Raw genomic sequence first — 22,847 nt, 5'->3', positions numbered from 1 at the left:
CAGATTGGCAGTGACTGGTTCACTGTGTTTGAATGTGCAGTAAGGGCCTTTAGAACCATTGTTTACTAGCTAAGGGTAAAAGCGCACCACAGACATTTTTAATATTAATATTGCATTGTGTATTACATTATCTGATGGTGTTTACTCTCTACCCAGTTAATTACGCAAAGCTGCCCTATTTGAAAGAATGAAGAAACAAAGATACAGTGGATGCACTCTGAATGTACTTTTTTTTTTGTACAACAATGGTCACACAGTGAGTCAATATTGTATTATTCTGCCACACAAATTAAAACGTGCCATCTGCTCCTCATTCTAACGAGTCGTTGAACTCGGACTTGAGGCAGTCTGTCCCGCACCCGTCAAAATACCTTCAAGCTTCTGTAGACTCTGGCTGTGCCTGGTGCTGTGAAATAGCAGTAAGCATTATGTTCTACACATGTTCAATTGAGGACATTCTTACTTAACACACATGACCAGAAGTTTGTTTAACTACAAAATAATAATAATAATAATAATAATTATTATCCTTTCCTTAACAAATTTATGAGTAGTATCACAATCACATTGGAATTTGAACCCTTTTTTTCAAAGCCAGGTGCTGAGACACTCCTGTACAAAGCACACATTTAATATCACCAGAATAGCAATGTTTTTGTAATATTCAGCAACTGTAGCTGCAGCACAATGATTTCTCCTGATATATTCCTGTCTTAATATAATACATGTACTTAGAAATAATCTTGCTTATCAACAGGTTACTGGGAAGCCCTTAACAGATCTCCAACTATTACTCACCAAGGGGGAAGAACAAGTCAGTAAAGAATAAAAATGTCTCAAATACATACCTGTCAACATTGAGTTTTCAAAATACGGGAGCTTTTGTAACTGAAATCTCATACCTGGGGATTTGGGGGGTTGACAGGTCTCCAAATAAGAAAACTGTTTTAAAAACAAATCGACTAAGAATCTAAAGATGCTGAAACTAAATGAAGTCCTTATTAATAAATGGGTTTTAACTTCAAGTTGGGTTTGAATTACTAATTAAATGATTATGGAAGGAATGATGTCCTTGGTTTTGCTTGAATACCCAAATGCATTTGAATTTTTTTTTCCATACATTTCACCTGTTGGGCTGCATTTACAGAAACATTCATTTTGCAAGATGTGTTTCAAATTCCATCAACATTGCTGTGCTGCACACTGTATGGTGCTTTCAGTGCCTTTTATTGGGAATTGCTTCATGACACCGGTTTGTAAGAAGACTTTCCTTGGAAGTGAGACAGGTTTGGGTATCCCACCTGGAACAACGACACATCTTACTCTGATAACAAATACAAATAGAATAATAATAATAATAATAATAATAATAATAATAATAATAATACAACTACAGTACATGTCCCGCTAAAAAAAAAATAATAATCTAAAGGTTTTTGACATCATTTTCACAGGAGAAACATAGTTTACTGACTACATGCTGGATAAGCCTAAAAAACTGATCAGTAGCCTGGTAGTAGATATACACATTTCATAAAATTGTGGAACAGCAATGCAAATAGTGTGTTGTAGAAAACAACACAGTATAGTATATGAATTTAAATAAATCCTACAGTAGGCCTACTACAGTATTTCAGATGTTATCTAGAATCTTCTGTTAACCAGTCCACCACAGCAAAACGACCCTGAGCATTCGGACCCGGGCAGCAGCTGGACATTTACATGACTGCTTGTGGCCATTCCCAACTGCCCCGTTCATGTGTGAATGTGCTCCAGCTCTCCAGTACAGCTATGCATTTCATATACTGTACATGATGACGCGGACCTGTGAGTATAAGAGTCCAAAAAATGTGTATTCCGATTCCCAACTCTTTCTTAGCTGGTCTTAATCTCACCAGTGTATTTTTCAGCTCATATTACTACTTGGTATATATTTGGCTTCCAAATTACTTTACATGATCCGCTGCAGATTGTAGCACTTTGATTTTTGACGCATTTCAAAATTTTAGATTAGTGGACGGTACGTGTCAGTGAGTAGAGCTCAGTTATTGGCTGTTGTCAAATGCCAATAAATAAATCTTGTCCAGTTCATGATGACCGTTGTTTTTTAAATTGAAACAATGTAACAATCACATCAGGAACCTGTACATATAAATTAATTGGGTTTTCATGAAGGGTAAAAGTCCATAAAACAGACCATACACGGTGCAGAATGAATTTCACGGTCCGTGCCACGTGTTTCACGGATGTGAAATAGGTGGGGCCCTAGTGTGTACAAATCTTGGGAAGTTTCCTGAATCGTTTGCCAATAAATGTGTGTTCCCATTTCTGGTCACGATATTGTTGTTGCTTTATTTTCTATTTTAAACCAAATTAAACCATACAGTGTACACTGTGTGACTTATTGCAAAGTTGTATTATACCTGCAATTTACCGTGTTGCAAACACCTTTGTTACAAAGCCTCGTTTGTTTTGTTTTTTTAAAACATGGGAATTGCTTTTTTTTTTTAATGAACCAGCTGAAAAAAATAGCCAATCCGCGGCACAGAAACTATATAAATGATTGAGGCGGAGTTTGGTGTACACTGAGTGAGCGAAAGTAGCATATTCAGCAAAGGTCATTCGCAGTGCGTCCTACACAGAGGAATTATAAAGGGGAACGTATTTTTTAAAGGAGCGGATTGTCTATCTATCTATAGAATTATCTTTGTGTTTTAGGGTCCAAGTTATTCATTTCACACCATGGCATCTGTGGATTTGGAGAAGCTGCGGATGACTGGCGCTGGGAGGTCTATCGCCGTGCTGACAAGCGGAGGGGATGCACAAGGTAGAATTATAAAATAGATCTGGAATATAAAACCCGCAGGAAGGATGGGGCGTTTGTGACGTTTTAATAGAATAGATTGCCGGATTTATTTTAAAAATATTTGTAAATTAAAAAAAAGTATACTGGGACAATATAAATAAATAAACAAACAAATATAGTAACATCGGCTTTTTATTCCAATCTGTCTGTTTGTTTGTTTTTGTTTTTTTTTGCAAACGTTGAGCTACACTGTATCTACTGACGGGAAGTCCTTTTCGAGCGGTGTTTACACGTTATGCATGTTGTCAGATATCTTGTGTGCTTGCATTAATCGTATTGATTTGAATGTCTTGCTGATGGGTGGATGTGCGGTGCTGTGTGCACTCCAACGACCCTGAAGTAAATGCAGTTAGATTCCTGGCAATCGCTAAAAGTGCCTTAACGTCAACATGCAGACTTAACGTGTATATACTGGTCTGTCCCCTGAAACATGCTGTAGCGTCACGTGAAGTTCAACGCTTCAAGGGAGGGGTTGTACTGTACGTGCGCTCAGTCAGTGTTTGCATAGATCAATACTGTGCATTGCAATTTGGCTTGGTTGTTTCCGACGAGGCACAGTTGGAAGGCTATAGGGAGAGAAATAATGTTTATTTTCCGAGGGATTACAAAAGTTTACTTTCAATTACACTGTACAGCAGATTAAATGTAAAAAAATGTCTCTAGCTGCTGCTGATAAGTAAACTGATAGGAATTCATAGGTAATCTATTGTAAGGTTTGTGATTAATGATCACTAGGGACTGGGTCAGGGGACACACGTACGGCCTACAGCAGGCTCACTGAATGAGTACTGAGGCAAATAAAAACCAACACTGCTTCAAAGGTCTTTGGAGGAAACAATAACCAGATTACATTCGTTCCTAACAATAAACCTTGCACATAGTAATAAAAAGACAGCAGCCAGTAAATACAGGGAAAGTTTCCAGAGAGCAGTCTCTCGCCCTGATGTTTGATGTAGTGACTGGCCCTGTATCTCTGGTATTTATTGTTGAATTGACTTGGAACTTGGAAGGTAGAACAACAAAAAAGCATTATGACTAAGGTGACCATATGGTTCTGTTCAGCGGGACAGTTCAGGCTTTTCAACTCACAACCCAATGCATTCTGGTACGTTTTACCTGTCAACCCAATGCATTCTGGTACGTTTTACCTGTCAACCCAATGCATTCTGGTACGTTTGACCTGTCTCGGGTACCATTCTTTCCTGTAAAAGAAGTAGGACTACGCTTACCAGAATGCTTTGGGTTGTGAGTTGAAAAGCCTGAACTGTCCCGGTGAACACGGAGCCATATGGTCACCTTAATTATGACTGTCTGGAAGCCATCTTGGAGGTTTTTCTCCAAAAATGGTTGCTCCAAAATGGTTGTCTGAATTTCCCTAAAATTCATGACTGTGACCTTGTGTTGTGTGTTGATGATGATCTGATCAAAGGTGGCACTCGTTGGCTTTTTATTTGGTAAGTGGGTTTTGTACCCTGCTGCATATTAAAACATGAACATTCTGAATTAAGACTCAGCTTTGTGTATCTGTTCTCCATGGCTTGGCCGTAATGTTTTACTATTGTTTTTTTCCCCCCTTTCTTTGCAGGTATGAATGCAGCGGTCCGAGCCGTCACTCGTATGGGAATTTATGTTGGCGCAAAAGTTTATTTAATTTATGAGGTATGTAGCAAAAGATTTTTGGCAACACATCTCGGGTCTTGGCTGAGAAGACCATTTTGCTTTTCATTAGTGTTTTAAAATGTTGTTACAGTCAAACATTTATAGCAACCATTTTAAGTTTCATGTATAATCAATGATTACATTTAGTGCAGGGACAAATATTCAAATATTGCTTGAAATATATATTTGGTATTTGATCATACAGTATAATATAATTTTAAAATTATTGTATCAAAGATATTGTGTATAGGAAATTGGTGCATAAATGGCATTTGAAATAAATGTCATTCTGCTGTACAGAAGTGTGTTTCTCCTTTCTTTTAATAGGTAGTTCGATGGGTCCCAGGTTTTATAATATGATTTATACTTTTGTTTTCCAGCTAATTTAGTAAATTGAGTATTCATTTCAATTGTTTGTCCAAACACTTATTCAGTTTAATCTGATTTGGATGTGCTGACTTTTCCTCAATTTAAAAATGCTGTAAAGTCCACCCTTGACAAAGATGGCGGCGTCTGTAATTAACTCCTATTTCATAACTGTAGCTCTCCTTGCAACGTGTCGCCCCATTGCAAGTTCAAAGTCCTGTGCCTCCAGTGTCTTGCAAGACTCCTCTGCTCTTACTAATGTGCCCCTTAATATATTCTTTGGAGGAATCTTAAGTTTGTTGTTAAGGAGATTACTATAGCTGATGACTGTAGTCCTCTCTATTGATCCACAGCACAGTGCTGGCACAGGAAGATTTAATGAGGTCTTTACTCCACAATGTTATTGCAACAATGTTTGTGATAAGGAAGATAAACAACAAGGAATTTAACATAAAGACCTTGATAAACCAGGCTTCAAGTGTCAATTATGTTAAACTCTTGGTGGTTTTGTGATGTGTAGTGCTGTCCATTGAAGTTGAGACTACCAACCCTGTCTTGCTCAAAAGACAGATCCTGGGCCTTTGCTGGAGAAAGGCCAGTCCATTAATCCATCGTGCCACCTGCCTCACCCCACTCCACTGTTCTGTATCTATCGGGTGTTTGTTGGATATTGGTAGAAATTAGTCTGATTTCCAGACGTGTGCTCTAGCTAATCCAATCTACTGGTTTGTGAAGGCTGACAGGAGACAGATCCAGCAGGTCATTGCTGCTGATGACTTATTTTTCAAATCGGTTATCTGTGATTCCAGTCAGTTTGCTATATGGTTGGGTAGAATTTAGGTTAGGAAGTATTTGCATTGAATTACAGATGTTGAAGGCCCCAGTCCGTACAGGGATCTGTGTCTGAAGCTAGGCCTTGTCTTTAGAGCTGGAAAGCAGTGCTCTCATACAGCACACTGAACATCTCGGTTATTCACAGATTGGACCCAAAACAAGAAATGAAATCCAGCGGAAAGGACAAATCCAGTTTGCACACTGATCCAAAACAGGCTTTTGTTGATGGTGTTTTTTTAATTTTATCATCATTTTTGATGTTTCAATTGTTCAGAGTGAATCCCAGTTCTTTTGCTTCATTTATTGAGATCTGCCTTTTTTAGCTGTGGTTCTGTCTGACTAACTTCTGCTGGAGAATCTGTTGTCTGGCAGTTTTGTCTATGCTTTACCTGCTTTACGGTATGTAAGGCAGGCGGGGGTGGGGGGTGGGGGGGGGGGGGGGGAGGGGGCAGTTCATCCTAGCAGGCTTCTGACTTTGTAACCACAACCTCTGTCTCTCTGTCTGTCTCTCTGTCTCTCTCTGTCTCTCTGTGTCTGCAGGGTTACCAAGGTCTAGTGGATGGAGGAGATGACATTCAACTGGCAAACTGGTTGAGCGTCTCCAATATCATACAGCTGGTAAGTGTCACGATGAGCAGGTGAACACACAGAGTAGGGCGAGTGCTGACCATCTACAAGAGATCAGCACCACTCAGGTGGCTAGTTTAGTTGTTGGAGGCTCATTGAAGAGGACTACAGTGCTGTTGGTACCTCCAAGGTGAACCATTCACTTTTTTATTTATTCTCTCTCTTTTGGCAGTGTCCTGCCGTTGTGCAGGAGTGTCATTGAGTGGTACGATGCTGGTAAGGAGTCGATGTTGCTCTGGCTGCATGGTGCAATTGAGCCATTTTCTCCTGCAAAGAATTTTTAAGCTGTTGGTTTTAAACAAAGTTCTTTAGTTTAACACTAGAACCGTCTGATTTTCGAACTACCTAGAACCGCCACATGGGTCACTTTGACCCATACATTTTTAAACTGCTTCATTATGAAAATGAAAGACATACTATCAGATACGACTGAAGTTTTATTCATGAACATCATGTCTAACATTTGCATTGCAGAAACACCGTATTTAAATGGAACATTAAAAAGGCTTTATTTTTAAAATGAGCGCATATACAGCACGACTACAAACAGTGAAAAAATACCCATACATTTCAAAAGAAATGGGTATGTACATATATACCCATGTACAGGTGTAAACAGATATACGTACACACAACTATAAAACCGAAACTGTTTAATACACAAAGAAAATATAACACTACTTCCTGTATGACGGCTGCATTGTACTCTATGGAGGAGCGTACGCGCCTGCCAGCTGACTGTGCCTGCATCCAGGTGCTGTTTTGTAAATAGACACAGTTCCATTGAACAATATTGTGTAAACACATGTGAACTGGTACATACAAGCCTGTAAAACAGAAATGTTTTTTTTCTAAAATGAATATGAAAGAATATATAACATACAGTATGTTTCATATAAGGCACAAGTTATCCTATCTGTCATTTGTTTGCTGTATGCATCTGAGTGCAGCTTGCTGTATTCCAATCAAAATGACTACTTTCAAAGTTAAATATTTTCTTCTGATTTATATTCCCAGTTGCATTTGTGGAACAAAATGAAGGATTGTTGTCTCCCAGGTACATCGAAAAATAAGCAACTAGGCTTTCACTGAGTTGGCATCTTGACAATCCACAATCATAGCAATCTCTGTCTCAGTCAGTCTACAAACAAAGGCTTAAAACAAAAAACAAAAACCACATGTGCTAGGAGGAGGAGGCGTGTCTTGTTTGCTGCAGTTACAAAAAAATAGAATAGCTTGTGTTTATATTAAAAAAAGACACGTGTTGTAATGCATGGGTCACATTGACCCACGTGGCAGTTTTAGGTAGAACTGTTTATAACTTTATAAGTTTTATGACTCTGGCTATCAAACGCTGTCAGGATATTTAATTCATATATTTAGGAAAGGTCAAAAATGGACATACACATACTATTACAACGGAAGAGTAATTAAGATTTTAAATGCAAAATGGGTCAAACTGACCCGCATGGCGGTTCTAATGTTAAAAAATCAGTAGGTTAACATCTAAATATGCATATAGTTTCATAAAATTAAATGCAGTTCTCCCTTGCCACACAGTTTAAAAGGCGGTACGGTTGGGGCTCCCGAGTGGTGCATCTGGTAAAGGCACTCAGAGTGGACTGCAGGATGCGCCCTCGAGAGCCACCTGGGGAGGGCTTGGGTCGGCCAGGGTGTCCTCCGCTCACCACGCTCCAGCGACCCCTGTAGTCTGGTCGGGCGCCTGCAGGCTTGCCTGTAAGCTGCCCAGAGCTGCATTGTCCCCCGACGCTGTAGCTCTGAGGTGGCTGCACGGTGAGTCTGTAGTGTGAAAAAAAGCCTGACGGCGCACGCTTTGGAGGACAGTGTGTTCGTCTTCGCCCTCCTGAGTCGGCGCGGGGGTGGTAGCAGTGAGCTAAGCCTAAAAATAATTGGATATGCCAAATTGGGAGAAAATAATTGGGTATTACTACATTTAAAATAAAAATAAAGGCAGTACGGCAAGCGTTCCAATGACCCCAACAACAGCGTTTCACTTGCTTTCTTATTTAAAACACAAACACATATAGGGCGACCTTTTTACTATGACTTCTGACCTCATTATAATGAGGGAGCACTGTATTGTAATTCCCTGGTTTAGTGAGGTTTACAAGCTTGTGGCACATATTCACAAAGCATTTAACACTGTGGTTACTTGCACCATTTCTTTCTAAAGAAAACAAAATATTGATGCTAAATAGCTTAAAACAAACAGCTCTGGAGATTAAGATGTTTCTTGCTAGTTCTATAACATTAGCAGTTTTACATTTTTACAAAATGGGGTGCAACCTTAGCACAGTGGTAGCATTATGAATATGGCTGCCAGTGTTTTGCTTTGCATTGTTTACAGGGCTTCACAGGTTTTGTTGCATGTGAAGTTCACAGTGTGAAATATACCATACAGTCTCATCTGCACTGGCTGTCAGTGAAGCAGCTCATTGGTTATCCAGGCTTCCTATCGGAAATGTCAATTTGCCTGTCTAGGTTTGTGCTGTGGTATGCAAAGAGGATTTCTCGGTGTCCCATCGTATCTCTCGGATGTTCACACTTGGCTTGAATCCTGCTCTGGGGCTGGGCCGGGTTTGTTTGTGGATGGGGGTCCTCGGGGGGGTCTTCCAGTGACAGATGGCGGTGTTGAGGGCATTGCACTCTTTCAGAGAAGAGAAGGTCTGTGGCCTGGGTTAAGTGCCCTGCCAGACCTGGGAGCAATTAGAATTACTATTAGTTACAATTATGCTAGTAATTACAATTATAATTGCAAATATACTAAAAAGTAGCATGCACAACTACACACATTTAACATGTTTACTCTATTCTAAATAGCCAAGCAATATTCATAGGTACAAGTACAAAAAAAGTGTGTGAACGGACCTTAAAGTCCATTTTCATGAGAAGTAAGCTCTTAAAATCTCTCAACAGCAGTCTAGGAAAGTACATGAATATCACAACTTCAGTGTATTCAATCCCCCATCCCTTGTGGTTTTCCAGGTTTCAAGAGGAGGTCTGTTTGTCCCTGACACTCTTTATCTCCACCCCCCCCCCCCCTCCCCTTCCTAGGGTGGCACCATCATTGGCAGTGCCCGCTGTAAGGCGTTCACCACGCGGGAGGGGAGACTGTCTGCTGCCTACAACCTGGTCCAGCGAGGCATCACCAACCTGTGCGTGTGCGGCGGGGACGGCAGCCTCACTGGAGCAAACACCTTCCAGACAGAGTGGCGTGGGCTGCTGGCAGAGCTCGTCGAAGCAGGTGAGCACCGGACACCCAATGGGGGGGTAATTGTACTGGATATGGGATGAATCATCTTGTTTAAAGAAGGGGTGTGCTAATACTCTTGCTAAGAATATTAGCACACCCAGCTAGGAGAGGGAAAATATAACTATCTTCTCATTAACAACACATTTAATATAATATATGCACTTAATTGTCAAGGTGTCTCTTTAATATTTGTCTCAATATTTTTACAGGAACAAAGATTTGAGGCTAGCGCTGTCTTAAATGTTGCCAACATGGTCTTGGTTTTTCTGTCTTTTCCAGGGAAGATCACAGAAGCCCTCTCCCAGCAGTACACACACCTGAATATCGTGGGGCTGGTGGGCTCCATTGACAATGACTTCTGTGGCACCGACATGACTATCGGGGCTGACTCCGCCCTGCACAGGATCATGGAGGTCATCGATGCCATCACCACCACTGCTCAGAGGTACTGCAGGAGTCCTAGAACAAGTACCACATGCATGCTGTATTTCAGTGCGTTCTTTCTCAACTGTTCCCACCACATTTGAACTTTGTTGAGAATGGTTCTGTTACTTTCATGCTTATATCCCTGTTTTCTGTTCTAGTCACCAGAGAACCTTCGTGTTGGAAGTCATGGGGCGGCACTGTGGGTGAGTACTGCTCTACACAGCGTGGTCAGCATAGTCTCCACTAGCCTGGCACATTGCACTCTGTGCAATATATTGTGGCAGAGTAGGGGGAGGAGAGAGGAAAAATGTAGTCATGGGGTGGGATACAGGACTACATCACCCAGTTTGTAATTGGAGCCAGGATAGGAAACACCTGGCTGTAATGGAATGAAGGTCACCTGCCTGTAGTTTAAGCAGGCAGGTATAAAAGCAGGTAAGAGATGTTTGTTAGCTGTCTGTGTAAAGGCTAAGTCCTGTAAAGAGACCTGTGTCAGGGTAAAGTAAGGCACTGTTTGAATTTGAACTGTGTGTAACAAATGTTTTGGTTACTGGTAAACTGCTTATAGTTTAGGGATCTGGAAATGTTTAATTAGTACTCCAATGGGAGCTAGGTTTTGTTAATCTTCTCTTTTTTTTTTTTCCCCCCTGTATGAATAAAAGTGCTAAACTTGCAGTTCTGTCACTGGCCAACCTTGACCACCTGTCACTTTACCACAATATATATAATAACCCAAAATAGCTTCTCACTTGAGTGAGGCACAGGACTGAATGGGAAGTCGCCTGAGTATCACATCCACAAAATAGCAGAATGTAAAAATACACAAATAAGAGCCCTGTTGTGACATACATCCAATAGAATGCATCTGGGATGAGTCCGACAAGGCCCGCTTCAAATCTTAGAAATGTTGCTTCATTGTCCCTCTGTAAATCCATGGTGAAGGCAGGCGCATTATCACCGAGTAGATGAACTTTCGCTGCTGTTTTACATGTCGTGTCTGCCTATTTGTTTATGAAGCGAGTGGTTGTGTCCTCTGTGCAGGTACCTGGCACTGGTGTCGGCTCTGGCCTCGGGTGCAGACTGGCTCTTTATACCCGAGTCGCCTGCTGCAGACGGCTGGGAGGATCGCATGTGCGAACGACTGGGGGAGGTGAGGAGAGAGGGTGGGGGAGGGGTTATGTGTGAGTACGGGTACAGCAAGTTATTTTTGAAGAAATGATTGTCTGAACCTTCATTGGAAATGTGTGGTAACATCATTCTAGACATATACTTGTCAAACAAAGCTAAGTAGTACAGTGCTAGGAATACAGGGGTATAATGAACTTGGATTATGGGTAGAGTTGTGGGGTTTACTGCCAGTATAGAGGCTGACCCCTGCAGTGAGCTCTGGTAGAAGGACCTGCATTGTGCAGTGGATAGGACTCTTGCTTGCAGAGTGATGAATCAATAGGCTATTCTGGATCTCAGACATCACTTAATGGTTTAGAGGTGGTAATCCATTGAGGGAGTCATTGTAACATCTTGCAGACTTGTCGCCATGAATCGGTTCTATAACCATATAAATGTACTAATGTAATTTCCTTAAGCCTCAACTGCATTCAAGTCAATGGCGAGGTAGTGATGTTTTTGTGCAGAACTCCACACAAAGCCATGGCATAGTTTTGTTTTTGCTGAAAGTGGTTTGGTAACTAATGATTGACGGTGCCTTTGAAATTCCAATTGGAAATTCTGCCTTGCTTCATATTCCTTGTCCTGTCCTTTAGTCCCCACCAACTGTTCTGTGTGTTTGTGTTTGCCAGACCCGCAGCAAGGGATCCCGTCTGAACACGGTCATTATGGCTGAGGGAGCAATCGACAGACATGGCAAACCTATTTCCTCAAACTACGTGAAAGAGGTAAAGTATCCAGCACAAGCTACCGAGTTAAATATGGTTGTTATTATTATACACATGTGAAATAGTGTTTTTCTTTTTTGTATGCTACACTTGCATTAAGACATACCTAGAGAAGCAGTCTTCCAATTGTGAAGAGACTTGGTAAGGACATTCATTTGCATGTGTTACTGATTGGTTGGGGCTGATGAAGGTGGAGTTTTTCAGCTCTAGTGTGGGTCTTTCTCTGCAGCTTGTGGTGAAGCGCCTCGGGTTCGATACGAGGGTGACTGTCCTTGGCCACGTGCAGCGAGGGGGGACACCGTCCGCCTTTGACAGAGTTCTGGTGAGCTCCTTAGTGGGCATGTGCTGATTGGAATTGTGTTCTAGCTAATGGAATAATTCTAAGTCTACCCTTTCATGCACTTCGTTAGCTTTATATATGAAGTTTGGAGGTGTTAACATTTACTTGTAAATTGTCACTATTAGGATGATGTTTTCAGAAAGGAAAAACCCAATAGTTACAAAACCTGACATAAACACTTACGGCTTGTAAGTAGTCTTTACAGAGATGAAAAGGGTGTTTTTCATTCAAAAAGTAAGAAGCTTTGAATATATATGTCTCTTGACACCAATGATATGAAGAAAGGTTGACCCTTAAACGTGTTCTCCACAGAGCAGTAAGATGGGGATGGAGGCTGTGCTGGCCCTGCTGGAAGCGACTCCAGAGACCCCAGCCTGTGTGGTCAGCCTGTCCGGGAACCAGGCCGTGCGCCTGCCGCTCATGGAGTGTGTGCAAATGGTAGACACTCTCTCTACAGCTGCTACTGTTTCTGATATTAGAGAATCCAGAGAGGCACCATTCAGCTTATAACCACAGACATACATACAGTAACTCATTTTTATTATACATCCACATTAAGGATTTTTTTTTTTTTTTTTAAATATAACTGCAGACCTGCAGAATACTAACAGAATACTGTGTGGTTACACAGACCTGCTATCTGCATCTAATCGTGGACTGTCCCCTTAGGTATGGTAGTCTGAGCTGAGTGCTAATGTGGGTCTCTGAGACCAGTTGTGAAACTAATCGGTTATCCTTGGGTAGCCATTCTATAATGTTACATGACTATGAGGAGGGAGGCCCCTGACATTCTGAATAGCTCCACTATTTAAAATAACATTATTATGGTCTTGTATACCCATAGTAAAAGTGATGGAAAGGAAATGAACCTGCCTGTCTGTTTCTGTGTTTGTGCTTTAAGACCAAGGAAGTGCAGAAGGCCATGAACGAGCTGAGATTTGATGAAGCTATACAGCTGCGTGGAAAGTGAGTGACAAGCTTTACTTGGTGGCTTAGTCCTGCACAAGCTGCTGTGTATTACCCGTTTGAGGCATTGCCTTCTGGTCTTGGAATACACATTTTAAACCTTGTATTTGAGCAGTGATAACTAAGATTAAAAAATCCATTTTATTAGCCCGGCAACATTATCGCTGACGCCTTGCCCTTTTATTCTGTTGAAAATGTAGTTTCTGTTTTTTTTTTTTTTTTTTTTTTTTTTTTTTTAAGAATTCTATCTTTTATAATTTTGGATATGCAGATCTTTAAAAGACAACACTGTGGATGAAAAGTTGCTTCTCCATCCTGGTAGCTAATTACTTCATGTGGTGTAGTTTAAACTCATCCCAATGAAGTAACTGAAATCAAACCATGTGACCAAGGTACCAGGATTCAGCAACTTATCTTTGACATTGTATTTGAAATGTTAAGCAAAATAAAAGGGGATCCATTAATAATAATAAAACTAATAAGGAGTTGGCATTTTTTTTTTAAATATAAGAGCTGTGTTTGGCTATCAGAAAGGAATGGTTTATTGGATCACAAACTAGGTCAATTACAGGGTGTCAGGGCTCCAGGCACCTGTGGGTCCGAATGCAGTCAAAGAAGGCATGCTGCTTGGGTCAGAGGGCCTGCTCTGAAAGGGTCTTAGTCCTGACGTACTGTACCGTACTTCCTGTTTGCAGGAGCTTTGAAAATAACTGGAACATTTACAAGCTGCTGGCACATCAGAAACCTTCCCAGTCAAAGGTAAGAAGCTTTTTTCACGCCTGGTAGAAACCTGCTTGGAATATACAGCCGCTGGGCAGCAAGATGCAATTGAATTATTTTTTCAAACTGCAAAGTTTAATAAAGACTTGCCTGTGGTGTGGGTTCCTCATGCGATGTCTGTCTTTTCTCCAGAGTAACTTCTCCTTGGCTATTCTGAATGTAGGGGCCCCTGCAGCAGGCATGAATGCTGCTGTAAGGTCTGCTGTGAGAGTTGGTTTGGCTCAGGGGCATAAAGTCTACACTGTCAACGATGGCTTTGAAGGACTGGCCAAAGGAGCGGTAAGGCTTTTGAATTCTCTGGTCGTAGCAAATAAAATATATCCCATACTGTATAAGAACATAAAGCGTAAGAAGATTTATAGACGAGGAAGGCCATTCGGCCCATTAGTGCTCGTCCAGTTCCTGGTAGCTGACTGACTCAACTTCAGCATCAACAACATGGCTAAAAAAAAAAACGTTTTATTCTCTCACCACTCGCTATGTATAAGAAGGCAAGGCCAGTAGTAGCACTTAATGCAGAAGGCAGCAGCTTGAATAAGTCCGTCCAAATAACCTTTCATGCCACTGGGCATCTCAAAGTGGAATGGTATTATTCAAGTACAGTGGAAGAAAAAGCCAACTATAAAGGTGAAATATTGCACGGTACTCGCGTTATTAAATCTCTTCTCGCACTGCGACAGTCTCTCGACGAATAGCTGGCCATGGCTACCACTGCACATCTAGTCAGGAGTGCATGGTGGGAGACTGACACTGTTAGAGTGCAGTGCATGGTGGGGACACTGACAGAGTGCATGTCTCCTGCTCCTATGATCACTGCCTCTACTTGCAGATTAATGAAATACACTGGCGCGAAGTAGGCGGCTGGACTGGACAGGGAGGGTCCCTGCTGGGAACAAAACGGTAAGAGAGTCTGTCCTACTAGCTCCTTTCCTCGCTCACCAAAACCAGCCTGGCTGGGGAGTGAAGCTGTGGATCTGTGCTTCTCCCTCAATGAAGCAGAACCAGGTTCTTCCTAAATGCCATGTAGCAGTGCTAGTGAATTGAAAATGCACAATTTAGGAACTACCTAGTAGGAGTTATCAAAAAGGAATTGCACTTTCTGCAAGTATTTAACGTGTTATGGTAATTTCTTTTTTTTTTTAATGCAGTCATTAATATTTGATTATTTGCAATTTTTCTTGTTTTGCAGAACCCGTCCCACAACTTATCTGGATAAGATAGTAGAAAACATTCGCAAATACAACATCCAGGCCTTGCTGGTTATTGGAGGATTTGAGGTAACAACCGTCACATGAGTACTACATGAGTAGGCTATGTATCACGATACTGTACAACTCCCAAAACACTTGGATACCTATCCTGTATGTGCAGGTACTGTAACATTGTGGTTAACTCTGCAATTCCAGTCCTAATTTTTACTCAACCCAGCAATTAAAGGAGAATCAACATTGGAGCTCATTTAAAGCCACTTGAGACAATAAGCACAGATGTTTAATCTGGAAAGAATACAAGGTGTCGAGACATTGCCAAGAATGCTGACGTTGCCACAATTGGAGGCTGCTCGGCATTAAGACATAAGATTTCAAAGCAAATTTGGTGATTTTATAGCATTTACATAATTTTGAAATGCATGTGTGTCTGAGCTGAATGACACTACATGTTTTGTTGTTTTTTCTGAAAATGTACTGATAATACATGCTTTAATTGAGAAATGTTTGTTTGGATTTCACTTGGTTGTTCCAACAGCTAGAGATTGGCCAGAGCGCTCTCGCTTCAATGCAAAGCGGTCTGCATCTTTGCAGCCTGTTTTGCACTTGGATAAACACAGAAGCCTGTGTAATTGCTTGTCCTGCAGCCAAAAGTCTGCTCACTCAAATCAGTGAGCAGTCTGTTTCCCAATTACATTCAGGGAGACGACTGTTTATTTTCCAAATGACTGGAGATTGTTTGTTTCACAATGCAGAGAGGAAAAAAAACAAGATGCAGAATTTTTCCAAGGCCTTTTGTCTGTCTCCCTATTGCTGCATGGCTAATTTCTTGCTATCGACAACAATCATAATGGATTAGATGAAAGTAACCGCTGTTCTCCCAGTAATAGGAAATAAAAAGGATACAAACTACAGTATGTAGCACAATTGCAGCAATCAGTAGGGCCTGTGCCACAAATTTTTTTTTGACATGAAACCTCACTTCTATGGCTACTGTTTTAAGCCACTTGTTTACAAGAAAAGCAAACTTGAGATACCATGTACTTGCTCTGGCTTCAATTGATACCCACTGTACACACACGCAAAGATATCAGACATACTTGATGAGAACAGGAAGGGAAGCTCACTTGTTCTGTGTGCTGGCTGACCTGTTTGTTCTGCGTGTTGATCTCCTCCAGGCGTATGAAGGGGTTCTGCAGCTGGTGGAAGCCCGTGGGCACTATGATGAGCTCTGCATTGTGATGTGTGTTATTCCAGCTACCATCAGCAACAACGTGCCGGGCACCGACCTGAGCCTGGGGTCCGACACTGCTGTCAATGCTGCCATGGAGGTGAGCGGGAACTGTGAGCTGCCAGCCAGCTCACTCGCGCTGCACTGCCATTGACAAGTGTGACACAGATAACTACCAACTAACCTTCCCTGTGAGGAAATGGTCCTGGAGCGGATCCTGGGAGAAGTGATTGTTTTATTTAGATAAACCATTCCAAGAACCGCAGCAGGTTGTTTTAAATAGCAGTGACTGTTTTGCCCATGACTGAAAGCCATAACCATGTCTATTGAAACTGCATCAGTTGGCAATTCTGCTGTTCATTTCACTTAAAATAGTGTAAATGTCAAAATGTGAAAACATCATAATTGCATAAGACATACAGTACTGAATATTTTCATGTGAACATGGATATTTTATGTGTTGGAGCTTTGTTGAAGATGTTGCAGCCTTTTCGGTGTAAAAATAAATGCACACTCAGTGGTACTGTAGCTTGTGGTACATGTCGGCTCTCCTGGTAACTTTGTGCCTGTCCATCTGCTTCCAGAGCTGTGACAAGATCAAGCAGTCGGCCTCGGGAACAAAGCGGCGTGTCTTCATCGTGGAGACTATGGGTGGCTTCTGTGGCTACCTCGCCACCACCGCTGGCATTGCTGTTGGAGCCGACGCTGCCTACATCTTCGAAGAGCCTTTCAATATTCACGACCTGAAGGTGAGCTCTCTGGGTTCAAAAGGGGCCTGGAAATTGCATTGAGAACATTGAGAACAGAGCACGACTGTCACCCCAGTTTGAGGTTTATTTTTAATCACATGTGAGCTCCTTACAGCTATCTGAGAAGAGCTGAGGGAGGCATTGTAAGGTTGTTGTACTCGCTTGTTTCATCTACATGCTGCTTTGAGGGAGAAGTGGTGAATCAAGCCTGGAATCAAAGATGCTTCAGTTTAAATGTGTTCTATTTGGGATTAAATTAGTATCTGTTAGCCTAGCTGTATTTTTGCAATTTGTCTTGTGTTTTTCACTATACTAATATACATATTTGTTGACAGGCCAACGTGGAGCATCTCACTGATAAGATGAAGACAGATATACAGAGGGGTCTTGTGCTCAGGTAAGGCCAACGCTGGGAGCTGAATTAGAAGCCTTGTTCGACCTAGATCCTAAACTGTAAATACTCTAAAATGTTGTCCGTATCTTCCTTTGTATAGTGGGGTCTTGTTCATCCATAACTTCAAACACATGATGTAAAACTACGAGACACTTAGTCAAGCAGACCAGTTCAGTGCAGTTGTTAAAGGATTGTGGAAGATATTGTAACTGTTACAACAGCCAAAACGTCTTTTCATTTTGTTAGTTTTTAGTTTGTTATAGTTTTAAAGCGCACAACACTCCTTTTTATACAGTGTCAACCCTCTGGACCCTAGTGAGATATATATATATATATATATATATATATATATATATATATATATATATTTATATTTTTTTTAATTGTGTGACCTCCAAACATTGCCACATAGGAGACCTCCAGATAGTCGCTCTATGCCAAAACCCAACCCCCATATCATTCTGCCATTGCATGTCACTGACCTGTTTAATTCCTGTCCTAACATGCCTTTGTCTGCCCCCCAGGAATGAGAAGTGCCATCATCACTACACCACAGAGTTTATACACAACCTGTATTCTGCGGAGGGGAAGGACATCTTTGACTCCAGGATGAACATTCTGGGCCACCTGCAGCAGGTGAGTGGCTGCTGGCGTTGAACCCCCCCCCCCCCTTATACAGTTTAACAGCCCTCACAAAGTGCTTGACTCAGTGGCCTGTTAATAGGGACCTTCCAGTGATTTTTTTTTTTTTTTTTTTTTTTTTTTTTTTTTTCCCATTGTTTGGTAAGATGGACAGTATTGTGTGAACATGACTGAAGCTTTGTGTATTTTGTAGAGCTAAAGGGCTTTCTTGCTACCCTTGCTTTTTCAGTCTGCTTTTATGATTCCTAAAAGTTTATATTCATGAAACTATTCATATAATGTCATTGGCTTGTTCTAACAGTTTAATGAATATCAAACTGTTTTTATTCATTACTTAAAACATAAATAAAACATTCTTTTAAAACTCATGAAATGGAGCTGTGTGTGAACAGGGTTCTTGCATAGTATGTTTTACAATCTCCTAGTATAGAGACTTCCTCTGCAGACCCTTTTGTTAGAAACACAGCATTGTGATATCACTCATTTTGTCCCTGCAGGGTGGAAGTCCTACACCTTTCGACAGGAACTATGGCACCAAGCTGGGTGTGAAGGCTGTGCTCTGGATCACTGACAAACTGAAGGAGACCTACAGACAAGGTATGTGACTGGGGGGATTCACTGGGACTTTCTTAAACAAAATCGCAAAAAGTAACCGCTTTTGTCTCATGATAGTTAGCTAATACAAGAGAACATAGTATATATATTTTTATTTCTTGTGGCTTTCCTCTCCCCATCTGTCAGTGGATTCACAGGTGCACAGCACTGCAGTCCCCAGTGTAAATTGATTTTAAGTAACACTGTTTCTAACCCTAACCCTAATGCTTTGGATCCCCAGGCCGAGTATTTGCCAATGCTCCAGAAACAGCCTGTGTGGTTGGCATGAGGCGGAAGGTCCTCTCCTTCAACCCTGTCACAGAACTAAAGAAACACACTGACTTTGAGTGAGTGAAACCTGCTTGGGTTTTATCGAAGGTGTTTAGGGGGTTTGTTTGAATGCTTAATCAGCCTTCGGAGCATTTTGTTTTCCAGCCTCATTCAATGCATATTCATAGGCTTTGGGTCCCTAATGCTTTATAAGCATTGTTCTCTTTATGGTTTTAAATTGTGCTTTCTCCATCTAGCCCTTTTGAAAGTACAGTAAATGTGCTCATGTTGTCAATGGAAAGCACTTGGCGGTTCACCATACATATCTAGTAATAATAATGTGGTGTGACTCAGCCTTGGGACGGTAGATTTTATATACTGCCGTTTTTAGCCATGAAGGTTTCCAATTAGGTGGTTCATAGTATTCACATACGTCCTGAACATCATTATTTTTCAGAGGCTATACAGGCAGCCTACATGCATAGAAAACATCTGACTTTCCAGCTGGCAGTGAATGTCTTTCTCTTCAATTTATCTAATAATGGTAATGTAGTGCATTGGTAATAGAGATGCCTTTCCAGGACAATGTATATGTACGGTCTGATTTTAGGGTTTTATCTAATTTTGTAGCTTGATTCCTTTAGCAATGTGTGCTGAATGAATATATATTAACCAATGATCAGGGTTCATTTAAATATAAAATGCAATATTTTCCTTTTAATATGTCCACTAAATTTAAAGCATAAATGACATTTAAACTACTGTTTAGTGTGTTGAGGGGAAAAAAGGCCAATTTTTATTTAGGATTCTTGTTTTTTAAACATAAAGCAATTTAAAAAAACAGAACCCTTTTAGATATGATTGCCAGAACATAAACCTACATTTTCCTGAATTTATTGCTTATTGGTGGGGGATACAACAAGCATATTGCCCAGCTTGTCCATTTATTGGACAGTAGGGCTGTTATAATAACTTTTCTCATCTCGCAGGCACCGAATGCCCAAGGAGCAGTGGTGGCTGAACTTGCGCCCAATGCTAAAGATGCTGGCTAAGTACCCCACCAACTTCAAAGAGTATGTCACCGGCGAGATTGAACATGTGACCCGCAGAAGCCTCAGTATAGAGACTGGCTTCTGAAGACCCAGCGCCCAGCCACTCCACCATGAGCCCTGTGTCTCGCGTTCTGTATCGGCCAGAGGAGACACATGGTAGTATCGCTCTCCCAATAGCTCAATACAGACTTGTGTTCCTCAGTCTTTCTGTTGCCAGTGCCTAAACCTTTCAAGCCTCAAAACCATGACCGTCTAGAAAGACGACTTGATGAAACGTTGCTGTAAGTTTATTTTCAGGATGTCGAATGTTCTTTTAAAAGTGAGTGTGGAAAAGAAGGAAAAACCACTGCAATCTTACATCAATTTTTTGAAAGGAGTTTTTTTTTCTTTCTTTTTGTATTATCAGAAAGCAATCCTGTTTTCAAGCTTAGAACAGATTGTAGTATAAAGCCTGTGGTGTTTTTGGGTGTGCTTTTTAGCTTTTTGTGTGACTGTCAATGTTTAGCTTTAAAAAGGGATTATTTCACAACACTGATAACGGAGATGGGTTTTTAGCATTCTGGCTTTAAAGTGAGCTCATAGCAAAAGGGTGGGTTCAGTTACCAGTACTTATCTTGTAGTAAGATTTCTGTTTGTTTTTGTGCTGAGCTGCCAATTGTGTGACCTTAATTGTTCCAACTCTCCTTTCACAAAGATAATGCAAATCATACTGTGGAGTAAAGACACTGAATATGTCCCAAGAAGCGGCCGTCCTTGCACTGTGTTGGGGGTATTGGCAGTTTTGTTAGTCTTGCCGAACAGGCTGTAGGGTTTAAATCGCAATGCATTACTTTCCCTAGCTTCTTGCTTTTGTATGTGTTCCTGCAATATCTTTTTCAATATAATTGCGATTTTTGTTTTGAAATGTATTTTTTTTTTTTATTAACATATCCCTGGTCAGTTTGGATCAGTTATTTTGGTTTCACATCTGTTATGCACTCTCACGACTCCATTCACGAAGTTGAGCATTTTGATTGGTTCATTTTGCCCGTCATCTTTGCCAGGATCCTACCTGCTTGCTGGTTAGAGCGAAGATGCAAGATATACAGGGGGTGTACCTCCAAACATACGACTATTTATGTTTGTACTAAAAACATGCATATGACTGTCGCACAGATAGCCTAGGCAGAGACCTCTGCTGTCTTTCTAAACACTGTTGCTTAGTGTATAGAGTTCTCGCTTAACCCACCAAAACACTTGATTTATTTATTGCCATTATACAGGGCTTTGTCATGAATATTCATAAACCTGGTCCCACCCCACTGAACCTGACAGGCAGGATCTTGGCAAAGATGACGGACAGATGAACCAATCAAAATGCAGAACTGTCAGGAGTCAGGAACCAATGAAATGTTTCTGATTTGAACAGGTTGGGTTCAGGCAGCTGATGCTATGAATTCAGAAGACATTTTGACAGGAAAACCTGATGCATAACCCATGTAAAAATGAGTCCAACCTAATTTATGGTCAAGGATATGTTAATAAACATATCAAAACAATCACAATTATGTTGAAAAATATTACAGGAATATATACAACAAAGTAGAAAGCTAGAGGAAGTAATGAGTTGTTTTGTAAACCTTGCAGCCTGTTCAGTAAGGCTGAGTATGTTGCCCTAGAAACTTCTGACCCCATGCAACTGAGCCAACAATCTTAATGAGGTGAAGTATTCATGTTGTAAACTCTAGAGGTCAATGAGGTTATCTGGAGTACCCCTGCTACATGACTTGTTTTGTTTTTGGGTTTTTTTTTTTTTTTCCCTCTGTTTTAGAAATTAGATACCAAGTAATTGGAAACATTCCTGGAACAAAATTTCAGCTAGAATAGGTGCAACCTAAACACTAACTGCATGTTTTTGTATGTATTTAACAGACATTAAACAATATTGGTCACTTGTTAAATGAAATAATAATAATAAAAAATCTATTAAAGATATATTGAAGTAAAAGGTCTCAACTTGTGTGCTTACACCACCACCCCCAAGACACACTTCACCTTAGAATCTAAGATTTATTTTGTCATAGTTAAATATTTAGTTATTCAAAATCTAAATGTATTGCTAACAGTAAGGAAAAGACTTATCAGATCTGCCTTAAACTAATTAGTTTTTTTCAATGTTTTTGTGCACAATGGCAAAAACTTTTTTTTTTTTTGATTTATGTAGAAAAAACTCTCCTAGTACTTCCTCCATCCCAAGCAGTCTTAGAAGCAAGTTTGTATACTGTAGATTATTGGACTCGCAGAAATTATAAAAGGATCACTGTCAAATATAAAACTGTCACTGGGCTAAATAATTTATTAGCATGCATTTTATCTTTACTAGAAAATGGAACAGTAATACACTCCCACCTTTGTTTTTAGGTTAGCACAAAGGATCTTTTGCCATTCCAGTGTTTCAGCAGGAACATCGCTGCATTAGGAATTGCTGTTTCATTTAAAGGACTCTTACTGAACATGGTTCCTATTGACGTGATTAGGTTTAGTCAGCCTACACCTTACTGCAGCCCTGACTTCTATATAAAAGAGCACATGTGCAGTCATGTTCTGCTGCCCAATTGACTCATCAACCCAGGACTATTTCTCATCACTGTAATTGTCCTCTGTAAAGTCAAGTACATTGCTGATTCAACGACAG

At 40.7% G+C, this 22,847-nt stretch overlaps 1 protein-coding gene across 1 annotated transcript; it reads left to right on the top strand.

Moving 5' to 3' along the window:
- Positions 1 to 2,450: 2,450 nt before the first annotated feature.
- LOC117426947 (ATP-dependent 6-phosphofructokinase, liver type-like) lies at positions 2,451 to 22,160 on the top strand. Its single transcript, XM_034045204.3, has 22 exons — positions 2,451 to 2,827; positions 4,452 to 4,525; positions 6,266 to 6,343; positions 9,428 to 9,617; positions 9,906 to 10,071; positions 10,211 to 10,255; positions 11,094 to 11,202; positions 11,852 to 11,947; positions 12,177 to 12,269; positions 12,600 to 12,725; positions 13,189 to 13,253; positions 13,949 to 14,012; positions 14,166 to 14,312; positions 14,863 to 14,933; positions 15,223 to 15,310; positions 16,420 to 16,572; positions 17,057 to 17,221; positions 17,557 to 17,618; positions 18,140 to 18,251; positions 18,755 to 18,854; positions 19,093 to 19,198; positions 20,111 to 22,160. The coding sequence occupies exons 1-22, from the start codon at positions 2,743 to 2,745 to the stop codon at positions 20,256 to 20,258; spliced, it is 2,343 nt and encodes a 780-aa protein (XP_033901095.3). The 5' UTR covers positions 2,451 to 2,742; the 3' UTR covers positions 20,259 to 22,160.
- The last annotated feature ends 687 nt before the right edge of the window (positions 22,161 to 22,847 follow it).

Source organism: Acipenser ruthenus, chromosome 11 (genome assembly GCF_902713425.1).
Source record: "Acipenser ruthenus chromosome 11, fAciRut3.2 maternal haplotype, whole genome shotgun sequence".
NCBI classification, from domain to species: domain Eukaryota; kingdom Metazoa; phylum Chordata; class Actinopteri; order Acipenseriformes; family Acipenseridae; genus Acipenser; species Acipenser ruthenus.
Note: the sequence above shows the minus strand (reverse complement) of the source record. Positions and strands in the feature narration are given on the sequence as shown.